General features: G+C 35.6%; 1 protein-coding gene across 2 annotated transcripts in view; it reads left to right on the top strand.

Annotated features, from left to right (window-relative positions):
- The window catches only part of ZC2HC1A (zinc finger C2HC-type containing 1A), a 35,077-nt gene extending 24,025 nt beyond the window's left edge, over window positions 1-11,052 (top strand). The window contains exons 8-10 of one of the 2 annotated variants that reach the window (XM_054191411.1): window positions 1,654-1,776; window positions 6,475-6,582; window positions 7,287-11,052. In XM_054191411.1, the coding sequence (XP_054047386.1) occupies window positions 1,654-1,776; window positions 6,475-6,582; window positions 7,287-7,473 (418 nt within the window). In that variant the 3' untranslated portion in view covers window positions 7,474-11,052. The remainder of the gene's footprint in view (window positions 1-1,653; window positions 1,777-6,474; window positions 6,583-7,286) is intronic. The other variant, XM_054191412.1, reaches the window with a different exon arrangement.
- The last annotated feature ends 2,715 nt before the right edge of the window (window positions 11,053-13,767 follow it).

The raw sequence follows: 13,767 nt of genomic DNA, 5'->3' as shown, positions 1-13,767 counted from the left end.
GAACTCTAGGGGAACTTTTATTACAGCCTGCATTCTTTGGGGATAAATTGTCAAGACTAAAATCTCAGTGTTCCCTCCTGACTTAATAATGAATGAATATCATTTAGCATTGTTGAATTTTTGTTCCTTATGGGGAGATTTCCCTTGGTGCTTTATGGATGTAATGTGGATTTCGAGGTTCACACCAGAAGCTTCCCAAAAAACAAGTTATGTTGCAAACTTTATAGGTTCTGTGCCTTTTAATACGATGTTGTTGTAAAAAGAGTATGAAAAGTAGTATATGGGTGTTGGAGATACATCAAAAAAAAAAAAAAAAGACTCTGGTGTATCAAAAGCTATATTGAAAATAATATGCTTCCTTGACAGCAATCAGCTGTTTAGTAATTTTCCAGGCATTGAAGTTTATTAAGGGTGTATGATAAGAATCAGAAAACTGCACAGGAATTTTAAGAAATTATTTCTCTCTGTGTGAGGGTGTGTTTTGTTGGTTTTGCTTGTTTGTTTTTTCCTTATGACATCCTTTTAGGGGTGGGAAACTTAGGGAGCTAAGTGTCAGCTACCCAGACATTTCCATCAATCTTGCTTGGTTTGTTTCTTTATAGTTCTTTAATTTCAGAAAGATCAATAAAAGTACTCTTAAGTGTCATAATTTTCCAGTTAAGGCTTAAGTTACTAGGCTTTTTTTGAGAATAAGAAGAAACTTCTGTTACATTATTGAGGTATGGGTGGTGATATAATGGGCTTTTTTGCAGGTTTTACTGTATGGATTAAGATGATAAAAATGCAGAACTTTACTTGAAGACCTAATTTTTCTAATATAAGTTGTGACTTCTCAAAAGCTACAATTCTGCTTATGATGATTTGTGGGAGGGAGGGATGGTGGTGTGTTTTATTTTGTTGGTTTTTTATTTAATTAATGTTTTTAAAATTTGATTTTTGGCTTATTCTTTTTGGTCTGGAAATGTTATCTGTAATAGTAAAAAAAGTATTAAAGTATTGCCTGTGTGTATAGTACTGTCTGTCGTGAATGGGGTTTTGATATTAAAACAAAATTGTTTTTCTTTCAGGCTTTTCTCTGTTCTTTTCTCATCTCCATAAAAGAAAAGAGAATGGAAAGCATGTTATTCTCTCTGGGCACAATGTTAAGCATATACCAAAAAAAAAAAAAGTGAAAAAGGAAGACTTTTTTCCTTCTTGCTAATTCTGAAGTTAAGGAGGCTTGTATTTACATCTCTGTTAATTTCTAACATCTTAATAAAGTTACTATGACTTGTAATTATGAGCCTCCTTTTCTAGATGGGATGAGTTTGACATTATGAAAGCTGCTCTTAAAAGAAAAAAGGCCAAATGCCTTTGCATTGTGCCGCCTGTGAGGATAACTGGCATTAGGCTTTTTGTTTTGTTTAAAAAAAGAATATTAAAAAAAGCACTGTAAACCTAATCCAAATATAAGTCAATGAAATCCTTTCCTCTTAAAGTAAGAAGAAGCTTTTTGTTTGCGGGATTATTAAAGTGTGATTTGTACATTTTTTTAGTCAATGGGAATTCTTTGGGAATATAAGTATTTAATTTGAGTACTTTATATTTTTTTTTTTGTGATAACTTAATAGCAATCTAGCAATCTCCTTATGAGTACCCCTTTATATATTTTAGTAGTAAGATGGACAAGTTAGGCCCACCACTGCGAACTGGAAGAGATGTGCAAAGGTTTTATGACACTGATACAAAAACAGACAGTACCATCAAAAGACCAAATGAGTTGTTGCCTATAAAGAAGTAAGTATTACAAAGCAGCGTCGTTTACCTGTTTTGCACAAATGTTCCTCCAAAGCATTGGAATAGTAAAAGTGTGACCTTGACAGATGTCTGCTGCCCAGTATGTCTTCAATATAAATGCTATGAGAGAAGAATATATAATATAATTAGCGTAAGTAGCTGGCATGAAACAGATAAACAGCTTCATACTAGGACAGGAAGGATGAAGACTTTTCTTGGATCTGCTTTCTTCTGTCAGTGACTGATTATAGGCTAAGAATAATTTAACTTTTATCTTTGTAAAACTGAGATAAAACTGAATTTGCATGATATAAAGCTGAAGTAAGCATTTAAGCCTGATAACTATAGGAATATCTGCCTCATAGGCAGGTGTTCTATGACAACGTAATTTTATTCCCTTAAAGTCAAATATTTATCTGTCTCCTACTTCTGTAAGATAGCTGTGGTGGTCCAGGAATGTAAGTAAGTCAGGTTTTGTAAAGTCTTTTATTAAGTCCAACTTGCCTCATATAAAGACTTCTGGATATTGAGCAAATTTCAGATCGAAGTTTGGAAGATAGGGTATTCCAATCTTTTAAAAACAGAACATATGCTATATTGCTTTGATGTCATTTGGAAGATGCCAAATTCAAATGGGCTGATTCTTCTGGTAAACAATACCTTAAAGCATATTGCAAAAGAGAAAATAGTAGTGAATTATGTCACATACATGGAATGTAATGCTTTAAATAGTAGAAATGCGTCTAAATCTCTTAATGCTGTTTTAGTGTTGTAACCAAAGCTGAAGCATCTTTGAGACAGGGACAGAATATTTGAACTTGTGTTTCTATTTGAAGAAGCGGAAGGAATCAAGAGGAGTGAAACTCTTTTTAGACAAACAGAAATTTTTTTGTTTTTCCTCTGCATGTTCAGTTACATCTATAAATCCTGTGAACCATCAAAATTAAGTCAGTTTTTCATTTTATAATACACTAATAAAATGTTGAAAATTTGTCTTAGTGAGTTGCTAAGTGAGCTTACGATAGTCCCTATCCATAGAGCAGTGATTTGATTTTTCTCCTTGAGAGCTTCTTTAGGAGTATAGGCACTCTGCTCTTCATAACTTCACTGTTATTCAGATGTCCACTGGGTGTTTGAATTAAGTCTGCCTCCCTTGCAGGAGGTTATTCAATGTGTTATGTGTCAGCAGCACTGGACGAATGTGAATAACCACTAGACATTGTTAAATTCAGCACAGCAATGTGGATGGTTACAGTTTATGGCAAAGGTTTCTGGACTTTGGCATGCATGCCATTAGTCATAAGGTACTTATTTATGATTTTGCACTGAACTATGAGCTGTTGTGGGTGACAGCGATAGCTGTCAAGAATATCTGAGAACGCCCTGTCTAGGAAGCAAGCTTGGTATTTCAGTATTTTATGGTGAAATCCAACCAAATTGCCAATGTGTAAATAGAAAAAGGCAAGTTTCTTTTACAAATTTCTTCCAGTTTTTTATTTTGCAGGCAGTGGTAATTCATCTAGATGTACAACATGGAGCTGCTTTAGGAAGGGACGTCCCCTTCAGTCTTACTTCTTTTGAAACTGAGAATGGATTTAAAGGCATGTGCAGATTTCAAGAGTTCAAGGTGGCATTGGTACACCACCTCATCAGCCTCCATTCATGATACATCCTTCACATGATACAACTTAGAACAGGGATTTATATGGCTTTGCAAGAACAAAACAAACAAACAAATCCAACCAAACAGGAAAAACAACAGAAGTGGACAAATAGATAAAAGTGGCAGAGAATGGACAGAGACCAAGAAGAGACCAAGATGTGGTGACAGAAGCTGAGATAATCACGAATGTCTGACTTTTTGGAAGACATATGTCTCTAGAGTTAATATTGCAACTTAAGGATGCAGTTTCAAGATTTGTCATCAAATGTACATGAAAGCTGATGCTAATTATGTGCCTAGATCTGGGATGAATGGAGTTATAGATAGTGACAGCCTGCTACTTCTGTTGATTTACTCATCAAAATAGCAGAAATCATTGCAGTTAATTATAAAACTCTAAGACTTTAATATAAGTTTCTAGACTGAAAACATATTTTTTTTTCTGTATTTTTAGAAAACTAATTGGGGAAAAAAATCTACAGACATAATGCAGAAAGTTATGTTTAAATATTTCAGAATTAAGATGTCCTGTTAAACCTTTAATGAATTATGTTTTATTTGTTCATGGGAATCTGCCTCCATTCATAGACAGAGTGGACAGTGCACTTCCAATGTGGCTTTTCAGTGTTTTGGTTTTTTAAATTTTTTTTTTTATTGCTGGTTCAATCAGTGGCCTGTATGTCTACTAGGCACCATGCAAATCATGTTTTTAAGACACTGATTTCTGTAAAATTTCTCTAGTATACACCTAGTATTATAACATCAGTTGAATTTTCAAAGTACCTAGTGGAATGAGGGTATATTACAGGAATTTTAGAGAACTGAACAGTTGAAATACAGGAAAGAATAGTGGACAGTTTTTCATGTTAATTGCTTTCAAATATCTAGGACTCCTAGCATTGTGATCAAAAATGATTGCTTCAAAGTACAACCTGAAGAGAAATCAATGCTGTTAGTTTTGAGAAAGTAATATGTTGGTCCCAACTTGAAAATCCAGAGAAAACCAAATCAGTAATGCTTTTGAAAGCTTTGTTTTAAATTGGAGTTATCTAAACAGGATTGAGACACGATTCAGTTCTTTGCATCATTGCCTGATCATCCGTGATGATCCATACCACTTCTGTGTCTTTATGTGCTTTTCTAGCTTCCATAACAAATAACATAACAGTCCAGTATATTTTTTCCACTGTTGAGCTCTAATGAATTTTACTCAATGGTAAGGAAAGGTCTCTCTTCAGTGTGAAATGACATGGGGGAAATAACACAAGATGGAGTATTTAGCATCTGTACTATTGTGCATACTTGTAACAGTGTAATTTAGATTACACTTAAAACTTTTATCCTAGAATTCTGTAACTTTTGAAAGACTGACATAACTTTTAATAGGTTTTAATTTTGATGTGACTTGTGTAGTGCTTTTCATTCTGGACAGTAGATTTTTTTTAAATAAAACTGACTTTAGAATCTCCTTGCTAAAAAAGAGGACAGACAGGGAAACTAATAGAGGAGGTTGATGTTCAGCCCAGTGAGCCAGAATCTTTGGTGGTTCCACTCTAAACTTGAATACTTTAGTTAGATAAAACTTCGCTCAATTTTAGTCTTAAATTTAGTTCCTCATTTCCACTTTAGTGCTTAGTCATTTGATCACTCTTCCACTGAAACGTTTTAGGTGATGGAGAGAGCTGAAAAGCCATCTTTAGCTGCACTCATAACATGAAGGAAGAAGTCCTTTAGACATGCAACATGTCTAAAATTCAGGAGTTATTACATTGTTCCTCAGTTGTGTCAGTGTTGCATTTGAAGTTACTGAAGTTGAATGCATTTCCTTGTAAATACTTCGAAAACAAAACCAAGACTAAGTTGTTTATAGTTCTGAAAGGAACAGTTAAGTTCATCTGAAGGGAAGAAAAAAAATCACTTTTGGGTTTTTGTTGCTGCTTGGCCTCTTAGTGACTAATTTTTTAATGGAGTCCTGTTTTAATTTTTTTTTTTACTGTCCATGAGCCAGTCTCATCTTAAATTTAATTTGTGCATCAGTGTTCAAGAATGAGAACAGAAAAACTTGGTGGATTATGTGTAAGATGTCATAGTCACTGAACTCTTGCCAAAGAAGAAGAAATCCCAGTGAATATTAATGCTTTTGAGCAACGATGGAAAATTCTGTCTTTGGTCACTGATGATAAAAGGATGCCCCTTCCTATCTCTTTTTCTTAGTGCTACTCAGATTTTTTTAGGGGATTCTGATGTTTCTCCTCTCATCAAAGCAAGAAGGGAGATGTTCTATATGTTTAGGATGTGCTATTTATTGCATACTGTCTTCTTGTAAAACCCATGAGTCTTGAGGAAAGCAGCTTTCACAGCTATGTCGTCAAACTATCAATACCAACTTTAACAACACTGTGGCAGGCTAGAAAAAAACTAGGCCTTAATGCCTGGCTGTATTTCCTCTCCTCCTTCTATTTATAATTATAAATATAATATTTATGCTTTGAAGAAAGAGTATCTATAGCATTATCTTAGAAGTATGCATCCTAAATAAAGTCTGTGGCTATGAAGAAAAAAGTCTTGTGACTCACTTCAGATTGGTTATAAAGTATTGAGAATATGTTACCCTTTCTGCGTTTTTTTTGAACTGTTAAGACCTGTGGTCAGCTGCTCTCTATTTCTCTGAAATCCCTGCCAGTCCTAAAAAGTAACTCGTAGTCTGTCAAGGTAGACATCAGAACATACTAAACAACCAGTAGTGCAGGATCTACCTGTATTTTGGTGTGGTAGCAAGTGAAACACATGAACAGGAGGGGACTTGCTGTTCTGTTCAGCTTGTCGCTGTAAGATTCAAGTCACATTCAGTCCAAAGCAGGCAAGTTCATGCCAAAGCTCTTCCGCCTGCTCTTGGTAGGAAATGATTTATATTTTTTCATACAATTAACTGACGTGTAGGTTGTTGAACTCATATTTTTGTATCACTTGTAAATGCGTATTCTTGTATATATTTCTGTGTGTATGTAATTCATCAGATATTTATTCTGTTTTAGAGGCGCAACAAAAACACGGACATCAACCCCTCCTAGTGTGTCAAGAACCATGAGCACGGGTGCTCTAACAAACAAAAGAAAAACTAGCAATTCAGACAGTTACTCAAGGTAGCTTTTAACTTTGTGGATTTTGTCAGCAATAGAACCTTCATTAAAGGGGAGTATTTATTGCAGAAGAAGTTGGGGAAAATACTGTTCTCTGCTGTTAATGGTCAATGTTATGTGGCATGTTTAAGATACTCAATATGTTTTGCATATTTGTCACCTAACAGAACACCTTTGTTATCAGCTGTCTCAGATGCGCACAGAAGACTGTTAGAAATGTGAAAAACCTTAGAAGCTGTTGAAAAAAAATAATGAATGGCTTTTCAAATGGGAAGTGAGGGGTTCAGTTGAAATTGAAGGAAATTTGCACGATAAGCACACAAAGAAATGGCCTTTTTGAGGGGTAGGAGATAAAAAAAAAAAAGTATTGCTGTTTTAGCCTTTCTTGTTTTGACAAGCAAAGTTTTAAATTTTCAAACACTCTAGTTAATCTAAATGGTGAATCAAATATTTGATCCTGCTCATAAAATTTTGGCTTTTTTTGCTTTCTTGCGGGGAAGGGAAGGTGGGTGTCTGGAGATAAATAGGGGAGTCTAGGTAGAGTTATAAGGTATACCATTGTAAATAAATGGGAATTGTAAGCATTAAAATGTCAGTAACAATAGCAGTAATCCACTGCTGTCCTGGATTAAATACATTAAAATAATTTTGCATCAAGTTATACTGAACTGAGTTACAGAGAATGTTCTTTATCTGGGGATTTTCAGATCTGACGGTAAAATTGGTTATGACAGTGGAGACTACCCATCCTCAGTCAATGGAGGAAATTCAAAAAGCAGCGAAGGAAATTCAACTGTACAGTTATCAAAGTTCTGCCATGAATGTGGAACAAGGTATCCAGTGGAATGGGCAAAGTTTTGCTGCGAGTGTGGAATTCGAAGAATGGTCGTGTGAACACATTCTTAAAAGCAAAAAGAAAATGAGAAATCAGAAGCATCTGCTATGTATTGCTGCATGGAAAGCTAGACCACTCCTTCCAGTTAGACTTCATGCTGCAAACATGTCGAAACATCATATTGTAATTTTGAGTGCAATCTTCTGGTTACACAGTTATTTATAAACAAATATATATACTGTATATAAAAATGGCAGGTATCTAAAACCGTGCCATTCAATGAAATACTCTTTAATCTCTGCTGGAAATATTTAAAATTAAGGTAAAAATGTGTTAAGTAACTTAGGTAGCAGAAGTGGTTCAATGTTATTTTTCTTGTAAATCCTACTAGATAATCGATTATTTAAATCACTTAGCAGGATAATACTTGCCCATAAGGAAATAGCCATGGAGAACTCGGGCTTCAAAAGTTTCTCTGTGGAGGCGTTTCCTTCGTATGTGACAGTAACTTAGATGCTGTGTTCTAAGTGAAAACAACATGAGCAACTCCTTATAAATTCCTAGTTAAAAGTGCAAAAAGTCTGGATCCCTTAAACTCTTCAACAGTAGTATCCTAGTTGGACTTTCCAGTTACTTCCTAGGAGTTTTTTAAAGAATTGGTTTGAAAAACTACCTGAGAAGTCTGTTCACGTGTAAGAAGAAAAGCAAGATTTTTGTTTGTGGCTTTCCATGTTCTGTTTTCCAATAAGAATGTGTTAATCTTTTTATGTATTTATAAGGACAAATATGGTATCATCATTTTATTAAGTTCCGTTTGTTCAGATGTACTTGTCATCTTCCACCTGTGCTCCACCGTGACTTACATATTTAAAAGTTTTGTGCTTTTTGTCTTTAAAGGTTTCCAAAGGTTTCCCCCTTCTTTTTACTCTTCCCTCACTTCCTGAAGGAGAGACAAAGTCTATGCTTATCCTACCTAAATATTGAACTTATTTTGAAAACAGCCTTCTTGATGTATCCAATACAAAAAAAAAAAAAAAAGTTCCGTAAAAATGTATGTTATTAGAGCAGTAGAACTTGATGTAAGTAGTGACTGGTTTTTATTCTTATTCCTGTGCAAATAGCACAGCTTACATAAGAGGGCTTACTGGAGTAATGTGCTCCACAGCTTTATATGTTAAAACCTTACACAGTTTTTTTTGCAATTTTTTGTAGTATTGGGCTCTGAAGAGCAGCCTCTTGAAATTAGTAACAGACTTCACGTTAATTCGTTGTGAAGAAGGGTCAGGCCCTGGAAGCTGTTGTTGGTTTTGGTTTTTTTTTTTTATAAATTGCACAGTATATTGAAACCATTCACAAGCCAAATCACTTAACTTGTATCTGAATGTAGTAATTTGTTTTGTGAAGTTTTGCTTTGAAATTCTGGCACCATCTTAGTTATGCGTGAGAGAACAATCTGAAAGAACTTAATTGTGCCTTTCCCACAATAAATAGACTCTTTTTGTTAGAAAAGGTTACTTTCTGCTCACAAACACGATTTAGTATCAATTCATATAATTTCGTTGTAGCTTATGCAAAATATAATGTAGTGTTCCATGATAGGATTATGATCATTGTTTGCATTCTCAAAACTTGTGATTACTGTCAATGGGGCCAATTTTGAAGAAAGCATGATTGAAGAAAAGCATCTCCAAAGCAGATACCAGTCTTGGAGGATAAGAGATTTAAGAGACTTGATGTAGTCATGTTGTGGGCCACAAACTATTGATGTTTTTAGAATTAGTTCAATGGTGTGGAATTGTCTTACACTTTTTATACAAAATTGTTTTTAGAAATTAGCCTTCATTCAGTGTAGTCTTATTATAATTTGCCTAAGCTGGCTACTGAGCTTGGTAGGATGGATGACTGGTAATGATAGAACTGACAAATCTTAGCCAAATTATGTTCTAGGTAGGTTAGGTTCTAGGATCCATATTTTAGCACATTCATATCTCTAGTTGAAAAGTCAGAGCTCTACATCCTTTGCACAGATAAGCCTGCTTTAGAAAATTTGCTCTGGATTTGGCCGTGGAGGTCTACAGGCTGAATTATTGCAAGCTGAGTGCCTGTCAGCAAAGGTACAAGTCCAGAATAGGTTTGATCAATTAGTGAATCTACAGAGGAGTCAGTTCCTTTGTCTGACTTGATGAATTTCCTGTACTTGTTTCGACTGGAAAAATGTGTTTTACCGTTTATTGAAAATGCTTTTTACAATGGGAAAGTTTAGTAAGGAAATAAATATGGTCCAGGATTGCTGTAACTGTAGAAAAAACATATTGTCCGTTTCTCCTTTGAATTGTAGGTGGCAGGTTTCCTAGTTTCAAATCATCCACGTACAGTTACCATAATATCTGCTTTTTGAGCTGTTTGTGTAACTCCTTGCTTCCAATGCAGCATTTAGTAAATTACTTGTGACGCATCATTTACCTTATTTACACTTCTGTGATTTATAGTGAGGACTAGACAAGAGATTAACCTGAAAGAAAAATTTTAAAAAGATTTTCTGAACTTTTAATTTGGCCTTACAAGAAGTTCTGTTGTAACATAAGTGACTGTTGATAGTAACATTGGATAATATGTGTTTGAATCTACAATAAATGTAAGCAGACAATGAAAATATAATTGACTATGCAGTTTACTACTGTATAGTGAGACTATCAGAGAGGCCTGGTATGGTTCTACTTTATCAACTGGTTTTGTTACTGAATGACATAGGTTTCTAAAGTCTCTGATGTTACAGACCATAGGCTATATTACACAGGTTATCAGCACAGATTGCTGTAATTACATTTCAGTGGAATGTTTGTTAGGAAATAGCAGTTTGTTTTCATAGTGCCCCAGTAGAACTGAATATGGGAGACAAATCTGTTACGTTTAAAGAAAAACTGTTAAAGGAGATGTTTGGTTTTTTTTAATCTTTAGCTATATTACACATAGTTTTAATTTATTAATGACCTAGGTCCAAACCCTCTTGCCCTAGCACTCCCTCCTGCCTTTATGCCTTGGATTTCAGGGGAGGAAAAACCATGGATGCATATCCTGAAAGGGGAGTGTTCCAGAATGTCTCAAGAATCAAAATGGTAATTGTGAAGATAAAATCCCTAAATGAACTATGTATCGCTGATGCACTTCACTGATGAGTCTAAATTTGGCTAGTGTCATCCTCTGGATGCCTTGTTGACAGGTATTTAACTTAAAAGCCTAAATTCCTAAGAGTTCGTGTGTAAAATTAGGATGATATGATCACTCTGTTTTGCATCTGTCTTTCCAGTTCTCTGTGTGTGTATATGTAGGGTGTGCACGTGAGCACACACATGTATTTTGTGAGAACTTGTAAGTTATACAAATGTAAAAAGCTGTTTCGCTAAAGCAGAGTTGATATAAAACAGGACTAAATGGTACTGGAGGATTTTGAAGCCCCACACAGTAGACTAATGTAGTTACTGTCTATTTAAAGTGAAATTTATTGATATGATTGTTTTAATGATTTCTATACCAATGTGTGACCCTGTGACAGACTTTCTTTTGCCATGTGGCACTGTATATTCCTAATGTGCTTACTAAGGTTCTTCCATTAAATTAAAAAAAAAAAAAAAAAAAAAGTTATAGGTAAAATTCCATCTAAAGAAACAAGGCAAAGGCTGGTTTTGAGGTCTGGCCTGAGGGTATTTTGCATTCCCATTCTGCTTTTGTGACTATCTGTTGCACAAGGGACATCTCTGTGCCAGAAAGGAGTGCAGGGTCATTGGAACTATTCTGATAAAAAGTGCAATGGTGTTATGAAAAATACCAGCTTCAATAGTAAAACCAACACAGCATAAGGCTTAATCTTTATATGATGTATCTTACACGGGTTTATATTTATGTCTGATACTCGTTCCCTAAGTAGTTCCAGAACTGGAATCTCTAAACATACAGCAACTTAAGTGTGTGGTTATATGGATAATTATGCCCTCGGTCTTACACACCACTCCCGGGAAGCAGGCGTGGGGAGGTGCTTTACCACCCTTTCAGCTCGTCTGGGAGAGCCGTTAAACTCCGCCGGGGGGGTTCGGACCGGGCTCCCCCCGAAGGGCGCCGGGGCCGGGGCTCGGGGGCCGGGCAGGAGGCGGTGGCCGCTGGGGAGCTCTCCATGGTGCTCCATGGTCTCCGTGCTGCTCCGGGCGCGGAACCCGCTCCGCCGGCGCCGCGGGCAGCGGCTGCTCAGGCTCTTGCAGGCGTGCGGCAGGTAGCGAGGTTCACAGGCTGGTAACTCCAAAACGTATCTGAAAACCTTACCTAAGCGTCGTGGAAGTTCTCTGTCATCCGAGAGAGGGACAAGCTCCTAATGCACCATTGCAACTGAGAGTTGGTGTCTGAAATGCGGCATGCAAAGAGAACAGTTTCATGATGCACGCTTATCAAATCAGTGGAAGGAGGTACAACTGCAGTAGTTTAAATGCTAATAAACAAGGCATGTAGCAGCGCACACTGAAGTAGGCTATGTAATTAGTCTGAGTATAAAATGAAATGGTATTGTCTATGCATTGCAAAGTTCTCAAGAAGTGCTAGTTTCCATCACATAGACTTTGTATATGTGCAAAGAACAAACTTGTCATGTGTTTTTTTTAACTTTGGCTGACAAATTTGTGTTTTGTAAGAGCACTTTGCGCAACTTTAATTCTTTTCAGTTTGACTAAACTGTCAGTAATTATTGGGTTGTATGACAGGGTAGAATTTTCATCTTTGGTGAAATTGGTTTTGGCAATTCTGGTGAAAAGAGTTTCGTTGCCTTTCAAGTAGAGCTTATTCCAACTTGTGATGGTTTTGTTGCTGGGTTGTTTTTTTTTTTTTTCAGCTCGCTGAGTAAGGTTTGAGTTACCTAATTGGTTGGAAGAAATGTTAGGTAAAAGATTCTGTAGCTGTGTTCAGTGGTTACTTGGTTGGTATTTTCTTTACAATATTCACACTATAAGAGATTACTCTTGCATACTGTTTTGGTGGTTTGGGTTTTCTTTTTTTGTTATGTCATTCCAGAATACACATTTCAGGATGATCCTACTTAGCCTCATTCCATTTCGTTTTGCCAGAAAACAGCTTATTCAGATTTTCTCTTAATTAGTGTTTCTTCTTTACAAAAATAATCAATAGGGAAATTGTGTTTCTCCAGTGTGAACATTAGCTGTTGAGTCAGCAAATCAAATATTCAGTTTAATATAGCTGAATATCAAATTTAAGTTCTAAATAATAGTGCATGGTTTACCATAGCCCTATATTTGTATTTGGATTTCTGGCAGAAGCGTGAATGGATTTCGGTCTGGTCTGTAAAGTGCTGAGTATTCTACGACTGTTACCACACCTACCTTGTATGATTGCTTAAACTCTTGTTGTTCATCCTTCATATGATACTTAGTATTTGTATCTTCATAAGTTTTTATTTATTGACGTTCCATGTTTTCAAATGAAGTGTTCATTCATGTCTTTGAGGTTATTAATTTTGTCAGCATTGCATTTATGATGTTTGCCTTGCTTCTCAGTACATTGAATATTTGTGTTTGTGATCATCCAGTGCAGTTTTTTTGCAGAATTCCTGGGTTTGTTTGCATCTTATTTGGTATATTATGTTTATTTTAAAGTGTCAGTTCTGTTTTAATAAATAAATGTAAATCACCACCTAATGGTAATTTGCCACTTGTTAACAATAAAGCGAATATGCCAATAAAACTTTGTGATGCGCATATTTTTGTAGCCAAATATGAAATTGTCTTAAATAAAATAGTATAGGGATCGGTAGCATCATTTCAACCTTATGAATATTGTGATGTCTTTGGTCTCCAGTACAGCAGACCTGATGTGAGGACCATCCACTGCCTTGTCCTTGAGGATGGGAGAGAACTGCTTAGTTATTCTTTTCAAAGGACAGGGGGTTTTAATTGACTTGCAAGATGAGATTTGGATTCCTCAGTCACCTTGAAAAATACTGTATACCAGATATTTAAATCAACGTGATCCATTTATATAAATTTAACTCTGTATTTCTTCTTTTTCACAACTACATGGAGAGTTTAGTTTATATAGAGTCTATCACTGTGATACCTGTAGTAAATAATTGTTTTTTTCTCTTTTTAATAAGGCTGTAAGGCATAATATATAACCTAAGCTTGATCTGGGTTTGTTCTCCCTCGTGAGGTTAGAACACTGTTTTCTTGATGAAATGAGTAAGCAGGAAAAAAAAGCAGAAGTTATGTGTTTCCTGTGAAGTTCACTTACGTGAGCAGAAATCGTAATAAGGGTTTGGGTTCCTGATTATTTTTTTTGGTTTTTTTGCTAAATATGGA

The sequence above is a fragment of the Rissa tridactyla genome, chromosome 2 (assembly GCF_028500815.1).
Source record: "Rissa tridactyla isolate bRisTri1 chromosome 2, bRisTri1.patW.cur.20221130, whole genome shotgun sequence".
Taxonomy (NCBI): Eukaryota; Metazoa; Chordata; class Aves; order Charadriiformes; family Laridae; genus Rissa; species Rissa tridactyla.
This window is presented reverse-complemented; position numbering and strand designations above follow the sequence as displayed.